General features: G+C 37.8%; 2 protein-coding genes across 2 annotated transcripts in view; one reads left to right on the forward strand and one right to left on the reverse strand.

The window, feature by feature from the left end:
* The first annotated feature begins 1,984 nt into the window (after positions 1-1,984).
* Positions 1,985-22,249, forward strand: part of hoxd3a (homeobox D3a) — a 63,311-nt gene continuing 43,046 nt past the window's right edge. Inside the window, exons 1-2 of the mRNA XM_027290816.1 lie at positions 1,985-2,102; positions 2,987-3,167. The gene's annotated coding sequence lies outside the window, so the exon portion shown is untranslated. The remainder of the gene's footprint in view (positions 2,103-2,986; positions 3,168-22,249) is intronic.
* On the reverse strand, positions 9,474-14,994 carry evx2 (even-skipped homeobox 2). Its single transcript, XM_019274179.2, has 3 exons — positions 12,634-14,994; positions 11,997-12,223; positions 9,474-11,487 (listed from the first exon to the last, which is right to left on the reverse strand). The coding sequence occupies exons 1-3, from the start codon at positions 13,025-13,027 to the stop codon at positions 10,873-10,875; spliced, it is 1,236 nt and encodes a 411-aa protein (XP_019129724.1). The 5' UTR covers positions 13,028-14,994; the 3' UTR covers positions 9,474-10,872.

Raw genomic sequence — 22,249 nt, forward strand, 5'->3', positions numbered from 1 at the left:
CTGAAGTTAAAGGAAAAGTTAGCATTTTCCATCTTCAAACAATAGGCTCATGCCTATGACAATTGAAAGTGAGCATTATTATATAACACACAAATGTTTGGTACTGAAAAGACTGCAAATTTGGAAAATACCCATTTTATTTGACAACCTCAGACTGCTGAGACCTCATTTTGTAAGCCCCCAGGAAGTGTGCTGGGTTTTGAAGCCAGTTTGACATAGTGGCTAATCTGTGTAATTACAATTTCTGGGTTCAAGACTTTTCCCCACACACACACAACCATGGGAAAATAAGTGGCTCTAAAACAGCTTCCTTAAAGCTTTTTTTTGGCTTCATGCACCACTGAGCAATTTTCATAGGAATGAACAGATCCGCACCACCAACACTGTTCCCAGTTCTTAATACATCCATGCATTTTTGTGCATAATGTCTGCACCACATTTAATGACAATCCATCCAATAGTTGTTGAGACATTTTACAGAACACCACAAACGTCAACCTCATATTGGAGAAAAAGTCAGAGGATCAAAGTTATTAGGATGCATCCTCTGGGCACCATGGATATCTGGACCAAATGTCATGACAATCCATTGAAAAATTGATATTGTAGTCTGGACCAAAGTAGCAAACAGACTGACATTGCTATCCATAGAGCCCCTAGTGTGTCCAAAAAGTTACAACTGATGCTGTAAAGTTTTGCTTTGCTATGTGTCAGCCACCATTACTTATTTGATTGTGGGAGAAAAATAGAAACTGAAGCAGAGCCCCTACGAAATGTGTTAATGTATTTGGCTGAACAGTCAGACATCTCCACCACTGCTTTAGCATGCGCATTCATTGTAGGGGCAGAACAGTGCCAACACATACCACAAAAACAGTGGTCAAGCACAGAAACTTGACAATGGCCAAATGGCACTAAAGGTTGGCCATCTACTCTGCTCTGTTGAATCCTCAATGGTTGGCAGGGCTCTGGTGTTTAGTAGATGAGGGTAACTTCAACTGTCCTCTCAACTTTGATTTCTTACAGTTTATAAAGCTCATTTATTAAATTAGCAGTCATAAAACAAGTACATAGTGTAGATATACCACAGGATGGGAAACATGGAGGGGGTGACATGCAACTATTCTCACTCTGGACTCAATAGGCACCAGCAAGGCCCAGTTTATACAGCCTATAGTCTAATTGAAATCACACGGTCACACAAGTACATACAAATAGCATACAGATGTCAGATTTATTTTAATCAAAACTTTTTTAAGTACATGCATGCAAGTTCACATCTACCCATCTTAAAAAAGGTTTATATACACACACAATGCATAGTTAACAGTGAAGCACTGCAGGCAGTTGACTGAGTCAGCTGGATAACAAAAGCAGTAAAACTTGCAGGGCATCATGGGCAGGAGTGGCATGTTGGCCTGGCTTTGAGTTCATGTACAAACAAATGTTTGTGGTCGCAGCTCTTGGCAGCCATGGAAGTCAGTCCTACAAACAGTATGAAACACACATGAGCAGCTGGGCTAGTAACAATCCACAAGCATGACCGTCTACAGTTTGGTGTAAGCTAAGCACTGCTAACATTGTTCCTATCATCATATGACTGACTTACCATGTTACTCACCTGTTCTGTGGTCCTCATTCAAAAGAGCCTCCATTAGTTCAAATGTCTATTTATACTTCCTGGTTGTACCATCATTGATGAGGAGGTGGAAAATGTGCCCATTTTTTTGACAAAAGTGGTTTTTCTGAGGGTGGTGGTTAGACAAATGTTTGTCTCTCTAAGTGATCTGGTATATTTGATTACAATTGTGTAAAATGTAAATCTGTTTGGCTACATTGTCGTTTATGTTCATGCATATATAGCAAGCTCCCCCGCTGGTGGTTTAGTCCAGTTCCAGTTAAATACTGACAGGGTATATAAGGGGTGGTTGTGCAGGTGTTAAGGTTTGCTGCTCTTCTTTTGTGTTGTTGTGTTGTTGTGTTGCACATGCTAATACAATAAAGTTCCACATAAGAAATGAACCTGGTCTCCTCCTAAATCTTCACCTATAGGCCAACATGTCATCACTGTACTATGATAGCACACTGGTTCAGTGCTTCAGGTGAGCAATAACAAGGAACCCTGCCTACAAATATGTGTTTAAACCTAACATATGAGGTTAATATTTTTTCAATGCTGCACTCTGAATGGATTATATTCAAAAGTAAGTCATTTACTCTTTGTCTTTCTAATGTTTCATGTCTTAGTGACATTGTTGGAGTAGGCCCGAGTTCCAACATTCACTACAGCCACTGGTTGTGACCACACCATGAATATGCACACACTGTTGTGGCTGGCACTGTTGGTTGGCAACTGACTAGCTGAGTTTTTATTCGTTTGCATGCACCATTGAAGAGTTTTGTAACAGTTTACAAGCTTATTATCAACCAGTTGGCTTGATAATGTGGAACTTTAGCATCAACTAGCATTTGATTGATTAGCTTGTCTTTGGTGATGATGGTGATTACTAATGCCCATGCACTGCCTTTATATGACCATAACCGACAGTTTGCTGCTGTGATTGTGACAGTTACGTTTGTAGTTGTAAGCATTTCTGTGATTGTGATTATTGCTTTTCTAGCTGTGCCCAGCTATGCCTGTCTGTAATTACCAAAGCTGCAACTAACATAGCTTTAATGAATGTAATATTAAGTAAATGCAAGGGTTGCAATTGTACTTAATTGTAATGGTTGTGTTGGGTTATTCTTCCTGAGCATGGTAGGTGTTGCATAGAGTCACCAGATAGTAATATTCAGTAATCGTAGTGGTAGCTTAAAACACCACCAACAACAACATAGAAATGAGTGCTATGCTTGTTGGACCTCCATTGCTAGCTATACTGGCAGTCATTTTAAAAGCATTTTTGTGTGTGTGTGTTCACTTTCAGGAACGCATGCGTTTCATCAGCTCAAACTGATTTCTTTTTTCTTTTTATTGGCTGTGCAGGCTGGTTGATTTCATCTTTAGCTGAACCCTTGCCCTGGTTTTCTTGGAAGGACAAGAAAGGGTTCACTACTTCGACCATGTCAAGTTTATCACTAAGGGACTCGCTGAAGAGTAGATGTCAAGGTAGGACGATGTGCTGATGTGGAACCAAATGCACCCATGTCAAAAATGGCAGCACAAGGTGAGTACACAGAAAGAAACAACAGCATCCTAGTTTACGTGGCGCTTCTTTTAAACTATGCTATTTAAGATGGGTCATAACTGGTCAACTGGTCTCTTTCCAATGCCTCCTAAGCAAGGCCCAAAGTAGAGAGTGATTTAGTGTCCATTAGTATCAACTTAAAAAATATGTGACTGTGCACTTGAAAGGTATTTATGTTCAGGTGGTTAGCATTTAGCAGTACGCACATCCATCAAATAAACAGGACCAAACAAACAAATGGTGTTACAGGTAGGTGGATGCATTCTTCATAAATGTTGTACATTGTTGTCCATCATGAGTTGAAGCTGATTATTAGGCAACTATGGAACTTACTTAACATTGTGTAGATACATCCTTACAGTAAACACCCAGAAACTTCAATCTACAAGTACATTTACATACTGCACATAACATACATGAGCAAAAAGAGGTAAGTGCACTCTTGTAATCAGTGTGGTGTTGTGTTTAAAGCTGCTGTAGCAGGAGGGATGCAACTTTTACCATAATGTAGTTCTTCATGGGAGTAATGTGAAAAATGAGTTGAGGGTTGTATGCTATGATGAGTGTTGGAGGTAAGGAGGCCAGTGATTATATTATGAAATATGGAGCAATTATTTTTGTCCTTGTTGAAAACGGACAAAATGTTAAAGAAACAGGGCAACAGTAGAGTAATGGCGACCAGCTGACTGACTGGTTTTGTCGAGCTGCAAAAGAAGTTGAGGAGCAACAGAGAGCGCTTCGAATTTGCGAATGCGAGTAGTGTGTTGGTCAAAAGTTTATTGTTGAGTATGATTACACGGTACCTAAGGACATCTGGAAACCAAGTGTTAAAGACACAGACCATGTTGCAACAATGTGCTTTCTCATAAAGTGAAGTCAAGTTCATGAATATGATCCAAAATTACAATGTTTTCGCTTGTACTGGGCCATTGTGAGCAATATCGCAAATACTTTTTTGGGGCACTATTGGGTTTTTGCATCAGTATGATCAGTTACAGGGTATTTCATTTATATTATTACCTATAAATTGTTTCTCAGATGAATTTCCACAAATTATACGGCACATTTATAGAAAACTACGTGTATATGTAAAACAATGCCGAGACATGCTGCTGTTTATAGCCATGTTCATGCTTTAGTTTAGCACGCTAACATTTGAACAATTAGCACTGAACACACAGTAGAGCTGAGGCTGATAGGAATGTCATTAGTTTTTCTGGTATTTTGTCATAAACTAACTTAATCATTTAGATTTTGACCTGATGGTGGCGCTATCTAATCTATCTATCGAATCTAGCAGCTGAATTGTGATAACTTCATTCTAGTGGCTGGATGAAAGTTATTACTATTCATCCTTTAGGGAAGCAAATTACATCATGGCACTCTTTCCGGTTGTAGATGAGACAATTCAAAACTGCAAATGTAAACCTCATGGTGACACTACATGAAAAGACATCACCATTTGATATCATCAAAGTCAATAGGATGGATCACCGTATGGGAACCATAGATGTCTGTCCATATTTTGTGCCAATCCAACCAAGTAGTGTTAAAGTATTTCAATGTGGACCACCAGTGTAGTGGTTGACCATCAGAACATTTCCTTCCCTAGAGCCAGACTGTTGTCATTTGTTTTAAAAAAATAAAATAAAATTGTTTCTGTGTCATGCCATCACCCTCCTTAAAGGTCTGATAGACAATGTATTAAATCACGTTTTGCAGAAATTATGATTACCATCTTGGACAGCAGAGAGTAAACACGTGTTTATACTTTTTCTCAGAGGAAAAACTCACCACTGGAATCCTTTTGCAACAAAAGACATGAATTCAAGTTTAACTCATTATGAAGGCGAGAATAACCAGTTTTTTTTTACAGGCGTAGTGAATATGTAATATTTGTGGCATAGAGCATCAAATTTAAGTTTACTTATGGTCTCCATAAATGAACATCGGATTTCCAACGTTCTGCTTTGCCACTGAACATGAACTTACATTGTCTTCATCTGTCTAAACTAGCAACCACTGTTGTTTTGTTTTGTTATGGTAGTCTGCCATTATCTGTTATTATTGTATATTCATCCATTCATGGTAAACAGTGTGTGTGCATATAGTACTACAGTTTGACTGGTTATAGGACAGTCTTGATGTGTACCGATAATTTAAAATACATTTTAATGATGCATTTAAACACTTGAAAAGTTGAGTGTGGAAACAGTAACGGTTATGTAAAGTAACTGTCCAGAATATAATTTTTTTAAATGATTTATTATGCAAACTTGAAGGTTACATATCTTCTGCTCCCACCTCTGTTTTATTATTATTACATTTTATTCTATTTTTTTTTTCTTTTCTGCTTCATATTTATGCACCCATAAAAGTATTCATAGGCAGTTCGGTATTTTAAAATCCATGATTAGGTAAAAATGTAAGAAAGGTTCTGCATAAGCAGATGTGTCATTTTGAAGTGCGCTCTCTCCATTTTCACTTTAACATCTTCAAATAACAGGAAAGTCTTAACATTGAAGTGGTCACTGGGGAGAAGTATTTTCTCAGCATCTTGTGTAGGGGGGAAAAAAAAAGCTGCACACTTGTTTGAGTCCATCAACCTCTATAAATGTGCTCATTGTTGAGAACATTGATTTAAACATACTTCTAGCCTCGAGCCTCAAACAGGTCAGGCGCCTGTCTTATCTTTAGTCTCGTCGCTGGAGAAATAATCTTGTCTTTTACATAAGCCTTAAATAATTCAAGGTTTCACTTTCTACACATTTTGTCAAACTAAAATGTAAAATAAGAAACCTCTTGGGACCCTGACTCATTAAAGAGTCATAACGACTGTAATGAAACCAACCATAGAAGTGAAAATTATTTATACTGGCAAATGCTGTCTCAAAATAAGGGTATAATGAAGGAAAAAGTGTTGATCATTGTGATCAAATTATGGTGAATTGCTGTAAAAACCTGAAATCATTCTGACTTCGGGAGATTGTAATACTTGCAAAAGCAACCAATTATGGTATATAAAAATCGTAGCAATTTGCAGTGGGATTGTGTTGCGTGCGCTGTTGTCAGAAGTTCCCATAGAGCACCATGTCAGCTACAGTAATTCCAATGAGAGACGGCAAATTGAATCTCAATGAGATTAAGAATTAACCAGGGACGTTTTCAGAATAATATGGTTTTACATAGATCAGACATGTAAAACCATATTTTATTACAAATGAACCACACATCCTGTATCGGTACAACTTCATAAACTAACATGAGAATCTTGATTGGATATTTTCTTACTGTAAATGTTTGGCACACAGTTCAGTTGTGCCTGAGAGATGTTGTCCCACCACAACCTTATTTTTCATGCAAAATATGTTTTTAAAAAAAGCTAAATGTATTAGTTGTTGATGTGACCATATGTAAACAGAAATACTCAAATTTAACAAGAAAAACGGTATTTCATATTTCATTTGTCTTTTAGAAATATTCTACTTTTTAGATGTCTCAGACAGAATATGAAACTAAATCTAAAAAAGGTTGTATTTAAAGAGTAAGTCAGAAGAATAGCCACATTATACCACCTTAACCATACCCAGAGCTAAGCGGGAACCACTGAAAGAATTAGTCTTTAAACCAATGAGAGCAATTTCCAAAGATAATTGAGAACATGTTTCAATACATATGCATGAAAAAAGGATTTTCCATATGACCGGCTCATATGCTCATGTAATTGATTGAGGGGATGACCCGTTGTATTAAATGTTATTTGAGAAGCATCAAAACGCGCAAAAAATTGCAAATTGCCCAGCTTGTATCTGAATTAATACCTCATTCATCATCATTATGAGTTGATAAGTTAATTTAACCATTTCATTCTGTCTTAATGAGCTATAGTTGAATTAATGTCATGTAATATATGAAAGTAACATTTGAACAGAGGCAATGATTTGAGACAAACAGAGCAGGGACTACTTTAGAAGCATAATGGTGGCATAAATCTCAGCAGGCTGCACTTCATGTTGCACGTTTTCCATAGATTATTTTTTTTGGAAGAAAATACATAATTCCATTTAAGTAAACAAAGAAATTCCCAACCTCAACCTGAAGAGAGGAATTTTTTTTTAGGTGTGAAATGTTTTTTTTTTTTGGCAGTGTTTGATGAGATTTGATTGATTTGAATGTTTTTCCTGTAACAGCTGGTATGTCAGTTGTAAATACCATGCACCAGATTCAAATGTAGGGGACAATATGTTTAAAAAGAACAAAGCTGAGATATGTTGGAGTGCAATCCCACTGCTTTTAAAACCATTAATAGAGAGAAAAAACAGCCACATGCGGTGATTTCTGGTTATAATAATGTTATATTTTAGTCCTCACTTGGCTCACTTGAAGGGCCCCTGTGAGCTGCCAGTCCTTCATCTGGCGCTGAGTGACTGCATTTGACCATTAAGGGGTCTTGTGCTGTCTTCCAGTTCCACCTTAAATGCGTTTTGGCCCCGCTTGCTCCCTGTAGTTTAGGTTTTTTTTGTCCTCCCCCAGCAGCTGTCACCCTGCATTACTCGCAGTCAGCTAAATGAAACATTATTCTAAACATATGCATCGTAATCAGTCCGGTCACACTTACAAGAACACGCGTTAATAAGGCAATCAATCACTCCTGGAACAAGCAAGTTGTTCTGTAACAGCTCATAAACAGTGTGTAATGAAGAATTGGAGGTTAGCATGACACGGCGCTGATCAGATAATCAATGTCAAAGATGCGATGAATGTCAGTAAATGTAGTTTTCATGTCGTTTCTATAAAATCCTCAATTTACAACAAGCAGTTCAATTACCCTGAAAATACAGTCAATTAAATGGGGGTGATTGGACAGTAGGGGCTGGATCATCGATCTTTGCATTTCTATCTCGCTGGTGGACATTTAATTTGGTTTTTCTATTAGCACCGAAATAAAGAAAATATAAAATATATTAAACAAGCCAAAGATTTATTTTCTTGTCAAAAACCATTCAGCGAAAGGTGACAGACAGTCCTCTGCATTATGATGAATTCTTTTTTCAGTCCTTGCACATTGGATACAAAACTAATCGTGTTATTGTGGGCAGTGTTTTTCTGGCCTCTGTCTTTTCCTTTTTACACCTCCATCTATCTCAATGCTTTTGTTGTATGGGTTGCAACCCTCGCTTTAGTAAAGAGCAAGGAAACACGGTGATATATCACGCCCATATTTGCTGCCCTAATCCTATTTCTTTAATGGGGACGTTCAAAAAAGCAACTTATCTTAAAGTCCCTCGGGAGCATTCTGGTGTAGGCTATATTTTAACCAAGTGCAATTAACGACAGTATCAGCTTGTATCATTTAGAGGTAATGTAAAAATAATGGTAAATTATAGGGCCGGAATGACCCGTGATGGCAGGCCTCATATTCCCTGTAGTTTTTCCACGTCTTTTTAATTAATATCGGACAGTTTTCTGTGGAAATAGTGTCACAGCACCTGAATAAGCCCAAGCTGTCTTCACTGACAGAGTTGAACGCTCCTGAATATGTAGTTCTAACATAAATAATATAAAAAGATATGCTCTCAATATGTACATATAGTGTTTGCGTTTGATTTCAAGCACTTAGATTAGAGTTAAAGTTTGTCAGCCTGCTGTAAGGAAAGCCACGTTTAGACTCTATTTTTGTGTCATTAACGTAAAGAAGCGGGAATGTGTAAAGATTTTTTTTTTCATTTTATTTTCCAAGAACAAACACGATCAATAAATAACATGATTTACATTTCATATTGCACATTTTTTTTTCAAGTTAAAATATTTAAATTCATACAGTCATTGATATTTTTAAATACAGAGATATAGAGTTATAACAGAGACCCTATAGGGACAAAGGCCAATATTATTTCCATCATTTAATTTCAGTGCTCGTTTATCAGCCCTTTTTTTTTTTTTTTTTTTTTTTTTTTTAATAAAGCCTCTTATTTTGTTTCTTTTTATTTGAGTGGACCGTAAAGGATCATAATTCTGCTGACTCCATTTTGCACGAAATACAAATTTGAAGAATTTTTTATTTTTTTTTGGACTATATTTGTGAGCTTACAGGTCAATTTGTAGGCTGTAAGTGATGGTCCTTATTGGTGTGTACATCCAGTGTTTTTAACATTAAGAAAAGAAAAGAAAAGAAAAACATTCAGCAAGTCACACAAAATAAATAAATAAAAAAAAAGTTTAAAAAAAAATAGCCTACCATCCACAGTTTTTTTTTTTGTTGTTTTTTTTTTTTATCCAGGGCGATCAATAATTCAGTTTTCCAACTATCAGTAGGGCTATTCATAATATTTGCAAAATATTTCACGATTTACAGTTCACATGTTTTATAATTAACATATTGGTGATGTCCCAACAGGAACGAATAAAATAGCACATAGCCATTTTTACAGGCGCAGACAGGATTGTAAAGCCAGGCTATTTTGTCTGAACCTTCGCCTTGCTCAGTCCTTGTCGTCATTGTGTATGTGTGTGTGTAGGTGTGTGTGTGTGTTGAGTGAAGAGGTCCTAAAGGGATTACACACTTATGAAAATTCTGGATATGATATAATGAGGTTCAGTAAATGTAAATAAAATAAAAGATGCTGCTATAGTCGAGGTATCTCCCATTATCAGCTAAGACAAAAAAAATGGAGGGTTTTCTTTGCAGGCTGCTTTGTATGTAATATTTTTGAAAGCATACATCTGTCAGATTATTCTCCTTGTGCAGTGCATTCTGTGTACCAGGACTGTCGCTTTGTTCCAGGTCTTTTGTATGTCTAATGACTTCCCTCCGCGGGTTGTTAGCACTTGACAGCGGGTCTCAAAACGAGGAACTTTCTTCCAGTCATGTATTCAAAGGAGCTCCATCTAGGTACATGATTGGCAATTTTTGTCATGATCCTCTCATTATTAACATAAAAATTGACAGGAATAGACGCGCTGCAAAAATTATATGCACCTTTTCTAGCTGATTAGGGGTGTCCCTATAGAGCAAAGAGGAGGCTGGATGTTGGAGAAGCTATTCCTGCCAAAAGAAGAAGAAAGGGAAAAAAAAAGTCTATTAGGCTTATAGTGAAGAAAGATATGCTGCTGGGCAGGAAAGGAAAAAAAAAAGAAAAAAGCAGGACCTTGTGCTATCTAAATTTAGAGGATAGCATAATTAGCTCACGTTTGAGGAGTGAGAAAGGGGGGTAAGAGAGAGAAGCCAGGCTTGGGTTTTTTTTTTCTGGAGATTTGAGCCGCAAAAATGTGAGATGTGAAAAATATTTGAAATATGAAATGGCACAATGATCGAGGACAGAGCTGCTTATTTAAATCCAGCACAGCCCCGTTTAAAAAAATAAAAATAAAATGTCTACAACACAAGGGCACACAAGCTTTTTAGAAAAAAGTTTTTTTTTTTATGAGTTGCAAAAATTTCGGTGCTTAGCTGTTCGTGTTTTTTTTGTTTTGTTGTTGTTATATAAAGAGTCTTTCGGGCTTGAATGAGACTTTATAGAAATTAATCTTCGTGTGTGTGTGTGTGTGTTGCCTAATAGCCTAAACGACTGCTTTAACCCAGCTGTGATTTATTTTTTTAATTTTTGAAAGTAGGTCTTATCCTCTAAAGTAGGACTGGAGCAAAAAATAGGAAAACGGTCATGTAGGGCTGGATGATGATGAGTTATCTGTTAAGTGAAGTTTCTTCTCGTTGGTCTGGTGACGGTACTGAGGTTTTGCTGAGAACAGCAGCAGAATACGGCAAAAATCCACTCTCGGATCTTTGCCCCGAAGCTGTGCAGGTAAAGTCAGCGCTGGTGCTCCTGGCTCCCAGTGCGCTCGCCGCTTGGCTGCTGTGGCAGCTGAGACACGAACAAGGCCCCGTGGCTGACGGTGCGCTCACCGCCGCCGCCGCTGCAGCGGCCGCAGCCGCCGCCGACGCCGCCGCTGAACTATTAAGGCCTGCGGGTGACTGGTAGAGTCCCGGGTGCCTGAAGCTGCACAAGAGCTCTGGTCTCGAGTATGGGTGGGAGAGTGCACGGAAGGTATCGAGGGGACGGATGGATGTGGCGAAAGGTGACGAGGCGGCACCGGTGGCTGCGGCGGCCGCTGCTGCTGCCGTGACACCGACGTGCGGGTAGTAATGTAGAGGCATGTGCGAGTGGAAAGGGTAAGGTAGGCTTCCTGTAGCTGCCGCATGCGTCATCATGTAAGTGTAGAAGCTGGGGTCTGCTGGATGGGGCCAGGACATCGCCAAACGCTGCCTTTTATCCTTCATCCGCCTGTTCTGGAACCACACCTGCACACAGAGTCAAAACAAGGCCCATATTGAAGCTGCCATGTTTGTTTCCAAGCGTCTAAATTTAGACCTGAGAGAGTGTGTGTGTGTGTGTGAGTGTGTGTGGTTTGAGCGTGTGGCTTCAGGACAAAACACTGAGATTAAAGTGTCCTATAAATGCTCTTGTCATTGAAGGTGAAAAATGATCAATTGTCGCGTGCTGCTGGAGTTAAAATACACCGTTTAACTCAGATATATCAGTCAGAATATTATTATTCTAATATATTATTATTATAGCAGCCTATAAAGAAATTCTAACACATAAGGATTAACATGCAGTAAATAAAAGCGTCATTTTATGTGCATGCCAAAATGAAAATATCCATGAACATATCTATTTTGCTGCACAGTATTATTATATTTATTATTCCCTTTTATGCCCACATTATTGCTTTCCATGCACAAACACACACACACACACACACATACACACACACAGCTGGACGAGAATAATGAAGATTAATCGGCACCTTGATGGTAGTTTCGGGCAGATTTAGCGCTGCGGCTAGTTCACATCTTCTCGGTCTTGAGACGTAATTTTCCCGGTAAAATTCCTTTTCCAGTCTCCCGATCTGTTCCCTGGTGAAAGCAGTCCGATATCTTCTCACTTGGTCGGAATTTGAATTATTTGATCCTCCCGAGTTACCGTTCATGTTCGCGAGGGAGTTTGAGCTCGAGGAGCCACTGTCTGAAAAACCTAAAATAAAAAATAAACAAAATGAATAAATAAAAAAGAAGAAATTATTATTGACATTGATAATATTAAAATAATCCACGTGTGTATGGGCCTGTAGTATATGTGATAGCTGAATGATGATAACAATAAAAAATAAATGTGCCAAGAGGCAAAAACATTTTTGTTGATATAGTTATGATTAATATTATGAGTAGTATGCTGATTAATAACTAATAATAACAACAAAAATAAGAGTATAGTAATAGTAATAGCAATAATAATAATAAGTTTATTCATCTTTATTTCGTTTTTTTGGACAGAGTCAGAGAATAATAACAATAATAGTGATAATAACAGCAGCTATATTGACATCACATGACACCATCACAAGTGAAAAGTGGATGAATGTGGATTAAAAGATCAGATCTTACCTTTGTTGTTCTCCTTGTGCTGGCTCGGGGAGCGATGCGCAGGGCATCCCACCTCCACATCACTGTTAATGTCTGAATCTGGCGAAACTTCGGAGTAAAGGCTCATTTTCTTTCTGCTTTCTGACGATGAAATTTCCGCCGAGGATGTGTTTTCACTGTTGTGGTGCGTGCCGAAAAGACTGTCAATTTCAAATTTGCCTTTGGTCGGGATGTCCCCAAGATTTCCATGGAGAGAAGCCGAAGTTATTCTCGGGCTTAGCCGTCCGCTGTGCTGAGAGTTTTCTAGGGCCTCCAGCACTGAATTTCCAGGCGTGTCTGAGAGCCTCTTCCCTGCGACCGGACTGTGCAGACCTCTCTCCATCAATATCATCTCTTTTCTTATCCTCTCCATCATTAAGCCCGTGCAAGGCGACGGCGACGACGACGACGACGAAGGAGAAAAAAAAAAAAGAAAAACCCAACACTTGGTCCAAAGGGGGGCTGGAGCACCAATGAGTTGTGTCGGGAGCTTTTAAATCCGCATGCAACTCAGCAACTGTCTCTAAATAAACTGTCTCTAAAGCTTTTTATAAGCAAGACGCAAAAAAACGAAAAGAATCTGAATAGCAATCGACGAGCGACTGCCTCAAAATGAGCCGTGCATCCTCCCCACCACCACCACAGCAGCAGCAGCAGCAGCAGCAAAAAATGTCATTCATCAAAAGTGGTTGCTGTTCGTTGTTAAAATGCTCGGCTGACGTTGCTCCAATGATCATTTATTGTAACAGGTTTATAAGCAAATAAATAGGAGAGGGCTGTCACTTGATGATGGAGGCGGCCTTCGGTCAGACGAATAATATCCAAGTGGAGAGAGAAGAGGAGAGGAGTGAGGAGCGAGGTGCTTGTCCCTGGGTTGATCTCTGAGTCTGTTTTAGATTGCTCTTGGGTTTGGCCTCTTGGGTGAAATTGACAGTCTGATTAATAAAATGAGCGGAGCAACATTTCCCTCTTCATTTAGGAATATTATTATGCTTTGATTCTCTATTGTTTCTCCTCCTCTCTGTTCGCCCTCCCTCCCTTTAATCGTTCTTCTTTTATTTATTGTCCTTATTTCTTTTCCCTTTTTTTATTATACACACACACTTATATATACATATACAGCATTTCTCCGACTTAATCAGTATGCGAGGTGAGCTAGGATTAAGGTTCAACTTTGTGATTAAGAGGATTATGTTTTTCTAGGTTTTTTTTTCCATGTTAATTTTCTCTCGGTGCACTTTGTGTATTTTCTTTTTCTTTTTTCTTTTTTGGGGATTTTGTTCCACTCTGTCTGTTGTTTATTCGTCAGAGACACATTTTGATGTGGTGATAATGCTTTCATTATCACACATTTGCACACACTTGCATACTCTGTTTATTTATTAACGTTATTTGTGTGTTCAGATATGCTACTTTTTAAAGTCTTAGGTTGAATTTAACCACCGGTCCTCGCCTATTTTTTTGTGTTTGTTTTTCGTGGCAGTTTATTCTTTGCACTTTCTTTATTCATTCTTCATCTGGCTTTTATGTTGAATATAAACGAATCACTCCGATTTAAGAGCTTTTATTTGACTATTCTCTTTTTTAATACCTCCTTTGTTTCCTCAGTTTCCCCCTCTCTCTGTGTCTCGACACCTTTTGTCAGCTGCGTGGTAGTTTTTTTTGGGGGGGGTGGTATTTGTTGGGAAAATAACTGGCACATGTGCGCATCATATTAACTCTAACGCAGACTCTGTATGTAAAGACATAGCACGCATGCATGGACTCCTGGTTTCTCGATGTGAAATGACTTTAAAGGCGCCATCAGATTATCCTCTGCGCGTCCTCTGGCGCCTCCTGCAGCCTTTTAATATGAATTGCTGTCATTGATACTAGGTGTTGAACAGGAGGAGGTGTGGGGCTGTAGTTTACCTGTTCAAGTCTCTCAAGATTAGTGCATATAGAAATGAATAAATAGATTACACAAAAGAATTTAATTAGGCTTCTGCAGAGACATTTTAAAGCAACTGGAAGATTCTGTAGAGCCAAAAAGCCTTTTTTCCTCTACCTGGCATTGCCCATGTTTATTTATTTCCTTTGGTATACTGGTGAAAATATAATAGGATTCAAATCCAAGCAAAATCTGTCTGCCCAGCCCTCTGGGAAAACACTGAATATGAGACTGAATATTGACAAATAAAAGCTTCAGAATCAGGATAAAAAAACCTACTGAAGCTTGAATTTCCCTTACTGCATGCAGCTAATTTAAATATATTCCAACCCACTTAGTCATTTGTTGTATAAAAAAAAACCCAAACTGTTTATGTAAACTAATGTTCTCGTCTTATTTAGAAGAATCGTGTTCTACAACTTGCAGGATAAGACCAATTAATACATTGTTCGCTGAAGTTAAATGCACCCATCACTTTGTTAGTGAACACGATATTTCCTTTTAATATTTTGAATGCAAAAAAACATTGTTCTCAAGTTAAGACACCGGTGTGCAATCTCCTCTAAGAGCTTTGGGAATTTACATTTGATATAATTAGGTAATTTGCATACATGGACTGGATTAATTGTGCAGCTGATGAACCTTTCTATGAAGAGAATTTTTACCTCAAGAGATATTTTCTCTTTGCAGACACTTTTTTTGTACAATCCTATAATGTTGGACTTTTAAAATGTATTTTCGAGTAAGCCTTATTTTAGTTAGCCTAATTGTCGAAATCTACTTTTCTATTGGCCTGCTTAAAAAAATCAACTGTAAATCTTTGTATTGTTTGATGAAAGCCATCATCTATGATCTTTTCTGAATATTTGGTCAAAGTGAAAAGATGGTTAAGCTCTTAAAGCTATAACAAACATTCACTTCTCGATTTTCAACAGTCCTGCTAGTGAAAGTGCATATTTATTTACGTTTTATGAAGAGGTCCTGAAGTCTTCCATGTGGATGACCTGAAGTGGCTCTCAAGCTCTTCTTCTCCAGAGGCTCATTCACGGCACAGATGCGTGACACTCATGCTCTTCAGTTGAAGTGTTACGTCGATGAATAACAGCACACTCTGAATGCACCTTTGTGTTTACATGTGAGGAACCTTTGCAGCCCGTACGATCCGAATATGAAGTTTGAGAATTCATACGGATTCTGTCTAAATCACAGAGTGGGAAGAAATAATGAATAGTGCAAAAGTTTGTTTCTCTTCCTTTAAGTTCTAAGCATGTTGTTTACTTCAGTTACCTCCTACAAGCCATATGGAGCCGCCAGTGTGTAAAGTTTCATATTAAGCTTTAACAGCATAAAGATTCAGGACGGGTTCAGTTGGGTTGTGCGAATATTTTCTGTGGATATTTTCAAATGACTTCTGTCTTCGCTCATACTGTAGGTGATCACAGATTTATGATTCAGAGCAGGAACGCGGAGGAAAGAGCAGTGGTGAGAAGTTGTCAGCCTAATTTATAAAATGTCACTATTTCATCTTCTGTTCCAATAAATTGGTAATTCGTTCACTCGTGTAATGAAATAAGGATAAAGTAAGCTGAAATGAATTATACTGAAATACATGTCAGATGACCCAGGCATCATGATTAATGATGAAGTGTATCTAAAAATACACTTCTTTACTGACATTTGTGAAATATGAAACAGAAAGTTTGGCTAGATCTCACAAGGAGGTGCAAATCAAAAAGGATGACCATTCAGTTTCTATGAAAAGACTTTGGTCTACATTTCTATAAATGTAACCGTGTTAGGATGTTTAAAACCCAAAGAACTGATGGACTGAGAGATACAAAGAAGAGCAAAGACAGCAATGAAATCTGCATTATCCAAATAGTAGAAAAGATAGAATATTATAAAAATAATAACATCCACTATTCAGTGTCCACAGATAAGCAATAGGCTTCTGTTAATAGCCACATTTTGCAGACAGTAGCCAACAGCAGTTGGCAGTAGTCGATCAGTAGTCTCGAGGAAAGACTGCTACTGTAAATCTGTGAGCATAAACGTGAGCTAGTCAAGGCACACAAGCATAAAGAAGCTATTGTCACATATGAGATAAATCCTACATTAAACATTTAAATGAACATATTTAAGGCCCTGCACACCCACACAGGTGTTCTCAATTATTCTGCTGATCAGACCTCTGCTCAGGTTCAAGGTGGTGTGAGAATTCAATCTACCTGTAAGATTAATGAAGGTGTAAGCATCCCCACCCTAACAGGTGCAACAAAGCTAAGGAGGAGGAAGAGAGTCGTGGAGATGTCAATCAATTCAAGTCCTGCAAACAGCCACGCTGAAATTAAAATCACCACACATCCTGTGCAGGTCCTTTTTTTAAAATATTTGGAACAATGTGTATCAGCAGATATTTTGACTTGTGATCAGAGGAAGATCACAGGTGTTACCGATAACATTAATGTCTGTTCAAGTGTCCCAGTGAGATGTGACATTGAGCCAGCATGAACAACACCAGGACCTTGAAACATCATTCATTTTTTTAGCGTCACCTCTGCTTTTTCACACTGTGACATGTCAAAATGTCTTCTTTTGGAAAAAGTCCTTTTAGATGTAGGGACCATTCTTGCTGAACACAGCATCTAGTGACCATCTGAGGGACTGCAGCTTAAGGCACTTGAATGACTGCCACTTGTTCAGCACAGGGCTTAGTTTCAGGCCACTATCACAATAATACCTAACCTCTCTGAAGGGCTCCCCTCATCCTCAGAATACTGCACAGTATTTGTCAATATGAATATCAGTCAGTGACCCATAATCCTTTAAGCACCTATTATTTTAAGCAAGAAGATGTTTACTGAACAATCAGCAATAGTCTTTGTACTTACTGCTGATTATCTACCAGACATGCTGTTGTGCTTTCGATTTTTGAACGAGGCAACAACTGGTCTCGATTTACAAATCAACCGGCAGGAATTTGAAACTCGCTACAGTTGCAGAAATCCATAACAGTGACCATCTGTTTTGATTTTTGTAAAAGTTGCAGTATTGTTCTGTTAAAGCAGTTGTAAGTTTTTTGTCTCCTTGAAGTTAAATCCATCATGGCTGCTGTAGAAATAACTTCACTCAATCTCCTCAAAATCTCGGGCAAAGTGAGATACGAGCAGGGAGCAGCCAGGATCTAGAGAAAAGTTCATGTTATCTCGATGAAAAGAAGGATTTTGGTGACCTCTGTCATACTTCATCTGAGGTATGCGTCTGTATATCTAAGTATACTTGAATGCTTTGTCACACCCTATTCATATTCTGAACTGCTGTCTCTCTTGGTTATCCTATGATAATTCAAACAATGTGTTTCATCTGCTGAAGCTGCTCAGTTGAAGAAACAGGTCGCCTGCACCCCAAAAAAAGCACATCAAACATTTAACGTTTAAGGATTCATTGAATTTTTGTGTTTTCATCTTTTAATGACGCTGAACATATAATGTAATCGACAGGTTGTTTTCAGGAAATCAGTAGAAACCAGTGATGATATAACTGGACCATGTGGAGTGCAAAGTGCACATGTTGCAAGAGGTTGACCTTACTGTGTGTGTACTATAGGAAGAGGTGGAGCTGAACTCTGGTCTGAGTGAATGTATAGTTTAACCGTTAACTTACCAGCTCCTCAAAGCAGGTAAAGCTGGAGCCAACTGATGCCACTGCTTAATCCTAACAGGTTTGCATGTGAAATAAAATGCAGATATGTTGTTCAAAGTCTCTTCATATATTACAGATTCATAGATTCTTGACTATCTTCTTAGCCTGCCCTGATTTTTACCCTGTTGGCTTCAATCCACTTCACTCAGGAAGTTGACTTGGAGAGAAGACAGATGAAACATTATGCTTTAGGTTTTTCTTTCAGACTGTGACCTGTTTGTATTTTCTGAAAGGTCTTTTGACACTAAAGTAATGATTTGGTGTTATTCAGATATATTCCATGTACAGGAGTTGTGTGTCACTGTATATTTTCTAATCTATAGTCCTAACAAACATCATCAAGAAACTGTACATGTCAAAAGAACCTAGATATGGAGATCAGTCACTTAAAAAACTTGAACTCCATCCTTGAAAATTAGAGTCAGATAACTACCGAACCATGGTTTGCATCTTTTCCACGTGTGTCTAATAAGCTGTGCTTCAAATCATTATGTAAAACTATGTGCGGCTGTTGAATACACAGAACGTGGCTGCGGAATAATTTCACATTTTGCATTCACTTCACATGATTTTATTTTATTTTTTTCAGCACAGGCCTGCTTCATAATCCAATACTACTCATTACAGGATGCATATATCTGTCCACTGCTGTCAGCCGGTGAGAGATATGGAGTTATACACTAGACACTTTGTCCAAGTGAGAATCCGTAAAGATATTAAATCATTTTAAGTTTTAATTCCCAAATTTACATCTAGGACAAATATTTTTTGTGAATCTTATCACCTACTTATTAACACCACCATATGTCAGCCTCCAGAACTGATTAACAGTTTTAAATATCAGATTGTGCAAAATGACAACATCACTGAAGCACACCGGCACATGGCTGCTTCTAATTGGGAAAGCTGGTTTATTAATTGTGGATTCTGAAGCATATTTTCCTCTTCTCCCATAGAAAGAAAGACTTCAGTTGCTTTGGTTTTTCCATCAGATGTACCTCTGATTCAAATATCAACCCCCACACAGAGAGCTCAACCAACTCATTAATCAAATGTTTCAGTGTTGAATGCTCAATGAAGCCGCTGCCTTTTGACAATTTCATGCTAATACACTGTTGAGACGACTCTACCGTCGCTGGACTTCTTTCCTTAAGTGAGACGGCCATCTAGTGGCGACTTGTTGTGAATGCAAACCAACCAAATAACAGCTTAACAGGGACAAACATGTTTACTGTCTTAATATGAACATTTAAAATCAGACAGACACGAGGCAAGGTTGCATCTGCATTATTACATTACTGAGTAAGATTCACAGTTAAATGGAAATAACATATGGTGTATGGACGGGTCAAACTTTTCTTTTGGATTTCATCATTGGTGGGCACACAGTACATTTCCTCATGTTCAGCATCGTGAATGGTGAAATAAACTGTAGGCCACTAAAGAGTCCCAACAGAAACATCACTCACAGCTGGAAGATCATTATTCTTAGAAAAGCTATTCATTCAATATAAATGTAATCAGCAACTTACCCACAATAAAGGAAACACCTTGTGCGTAAAGCTCAAGAATCTCCGTCGCGATTCTTCATCTTTAACTGATGAAATGTCGTTAAGAGTTTTCCTGCTTCTTTGATTTTTATCATTAAAATAAACTAATTTTAGATTCCCAATAAAAAGAAAAATCAACAGTTTCTTTACTTTGGTGGGATTCTGCTCCATGGGACACTAACTGTGAGGTGACCACGGAGTAACAAATAGTTTTTTGGTGTAATGTAGCACTAAAATTAAGGATACTCAACAATAGTAGGCCTCAATATTAGGCTACGAAATGGCGCCAATAAATGTTTCAATAATCAGAATAAATAAATGTGGAGCTATTGACTTTGAGCAACTTAATTCAGCAGAAAATCATTATTAAGTGCTTATTTGTCTGCAATAAAATCACCCTATGACTATTTTAGTAGCCCGATCATAATTATCTCTAAACTAAACTCTAAACTCCTGATTATCTTCAGTCCACGGCTCAGACATATTCCGGAGCTACTTGTTGATTTATTCGTTTTCTCTGTTTCTTAAACCAAACTTCTTGTAGGATATTGTTAAATTAATATTGTGGACTTTTTTAAGTAACACTTTATTAATTAAACATGACATGGGGTGTTATTTTTGATGTTTTCCTTAATGTATGTTGGTGCAAGTCATGCAGCCTTTGGTTTGAATTTCTTTTATAAATTTCGGTTAACCGAATATAGATATATACATATATACTTTGTGCCAAAATATGATCAATTAGCTCCACAGTTTGATCTCGGATCTTTACTCTGAAAGTTTGCTCATGTGAAATATTAAAACCGAGGGTGTTAATTGTGAGGCCTACGTCCAAATGTCTCCGGTTAAAATCTGGTTGCTTGTCAGATTTCTCGCATCTTCAAAAATAAAAATAAAAATAAATATCAACGTTGACATTTTAAATAACTTAACTAGTCGATAATCGATCCCAACAATATTCCACACATCTGTGAGCCTGTTGTGTAAAACCCTCTAAGAGTTTTAGAGGAGTCTGTACCTGAAACAGGCGTTTCAAATAGATTCTCTCGAATAGACACAAGTAGGACACAGAAATTAATTTAACATCGTTTCTTGTGCAGAAATTCAGAGTATTCTTGTTACAACATGACCATGCGCATTTTACATTTTAATAAAAAGGCGGAAATATGATAGGAGCCTACAATGTGTGTTAATCCCAGGCTATCACACCCACTTTGACTTCCTCTGACTCAAAACACTGCTGAGATTTCGACACTTGTGAGATTCGAGGCAACATTTCTCAGCCCAGAGAACTTGAACGAGGGAAGCAGCAAGTTTATTACCAAGGACAATAGACGGCGGATAGCTTCCTTCAAAGGGCCTGGAAAAGAACCAGACTGAAGCTCCTCAATTTGGCTCCTGACACCCTAAACATGAAGGACGAAGAGCAGTAAATGACACTAAAACTGAACACTAAAACTTGGTCTAATTTTCGTAATTGCGGGAGCCAATCTACCTTTGTGACATGATGTTATTGTGTGTAAACCTGCAGGCGCAACTTTACGCAGCAAAACGTCAAGTCTGCAAATACAAACTTCCTTTTATTTATTTTTTTTATAGCGGAAAAGTTTTGTCTTTGGAGAACTTGTGCTTGTACTTTAATGTCCATTTGGCATTCAGGAGCTCTGCATGAGTTTGTAATTAAACACCACGTTTAAAATAATAAATTAAATTACGCACACTGGTAAATCTAAAGACGTTTTCATTGAGACGAAGCGATTATTGTCATTTTATTTGGACTTATTTTAGTTAGAATTAGTCTGTCCACATGTAATAAACATTTTTATTCTATTATTAGTCACGTTTTATTTGATAGTTTTTCTTTATAGACTAAAGAAAGGCCACATGAGATGATGACATGTTTTATATGTCTGCCTTTACATGAGCTTTTAGAACATTTAAATAGATGTTTAAAAAGATTTTCTTTCACTCTACAGATGTGCATAGTTGACTGATGTTGTTTTTTCCCCATTTCTATGAATATTTAGATTTCCGTCTGTAACATTGAAATATTTCGGATTTAAACACTTGTTACATCTGTATTGTTTTGTTCTTAAATGATCATTTTCATTCTTGTCCATCTCGGTTTTATCGTTATATATCGTTGATGTCGTTATCACACGTTTTGAACGATGTTTAATGATTCTGTTCTTTATTTTTAAACATTACACTCGGAACATTCATTTGTTACAAACACATTTCAATTTGCAACAGATGCCATTTTCATACTTCAAATCACTGACTGTTTTTCTTTGGTGGTTTTAAATAAATCTACATATCCTCAGTGATGAAACTGCTGCTGATGTTTAATTGCAGATTAATTAAATCACTGACAAACAATGAAAAGAGAAAGGACAGCACGGCAGCATGGAGGCCA

The sequence above is a fragment of the Larimichthys crocea genome, chromosome XVIII (genome assembly GCF_000972845.2).
Source record: "Larimichthys crocea isolate SSNF chromosome XVIII, L_crocea_2.0, whole genome shotgun sequence".
Taxonomy (NCBI): Eukaryota; Metazoa; Chordata; class Actinopteri; family Sciaenidae; genus Larimichthys; species Larimichthys crocea.

Coding starts and splice junctions, on each gene's coding strand:
- evx2 (XM_019274179.2), bottom strand. CDS start 13,027: ATGATGGAGAGGATAAGAAAAGAGATGATATTGATGGAGAGAGGTCTG. Junction 12,224..12,633: donor GCACAAGGAGAACAACAAAG/GTAAGATCTGAT, acceptor TTTTTATTTTAG/GTTTTTCAGACAGTGGCTCC. Junction 11,488..11,996: donor TGCCCGAAACTACCATCAAG/GTGCCGATTAAT, acceptor CTCTGTGTGCAG/GTGTGGTTCCAGAACAGGCG.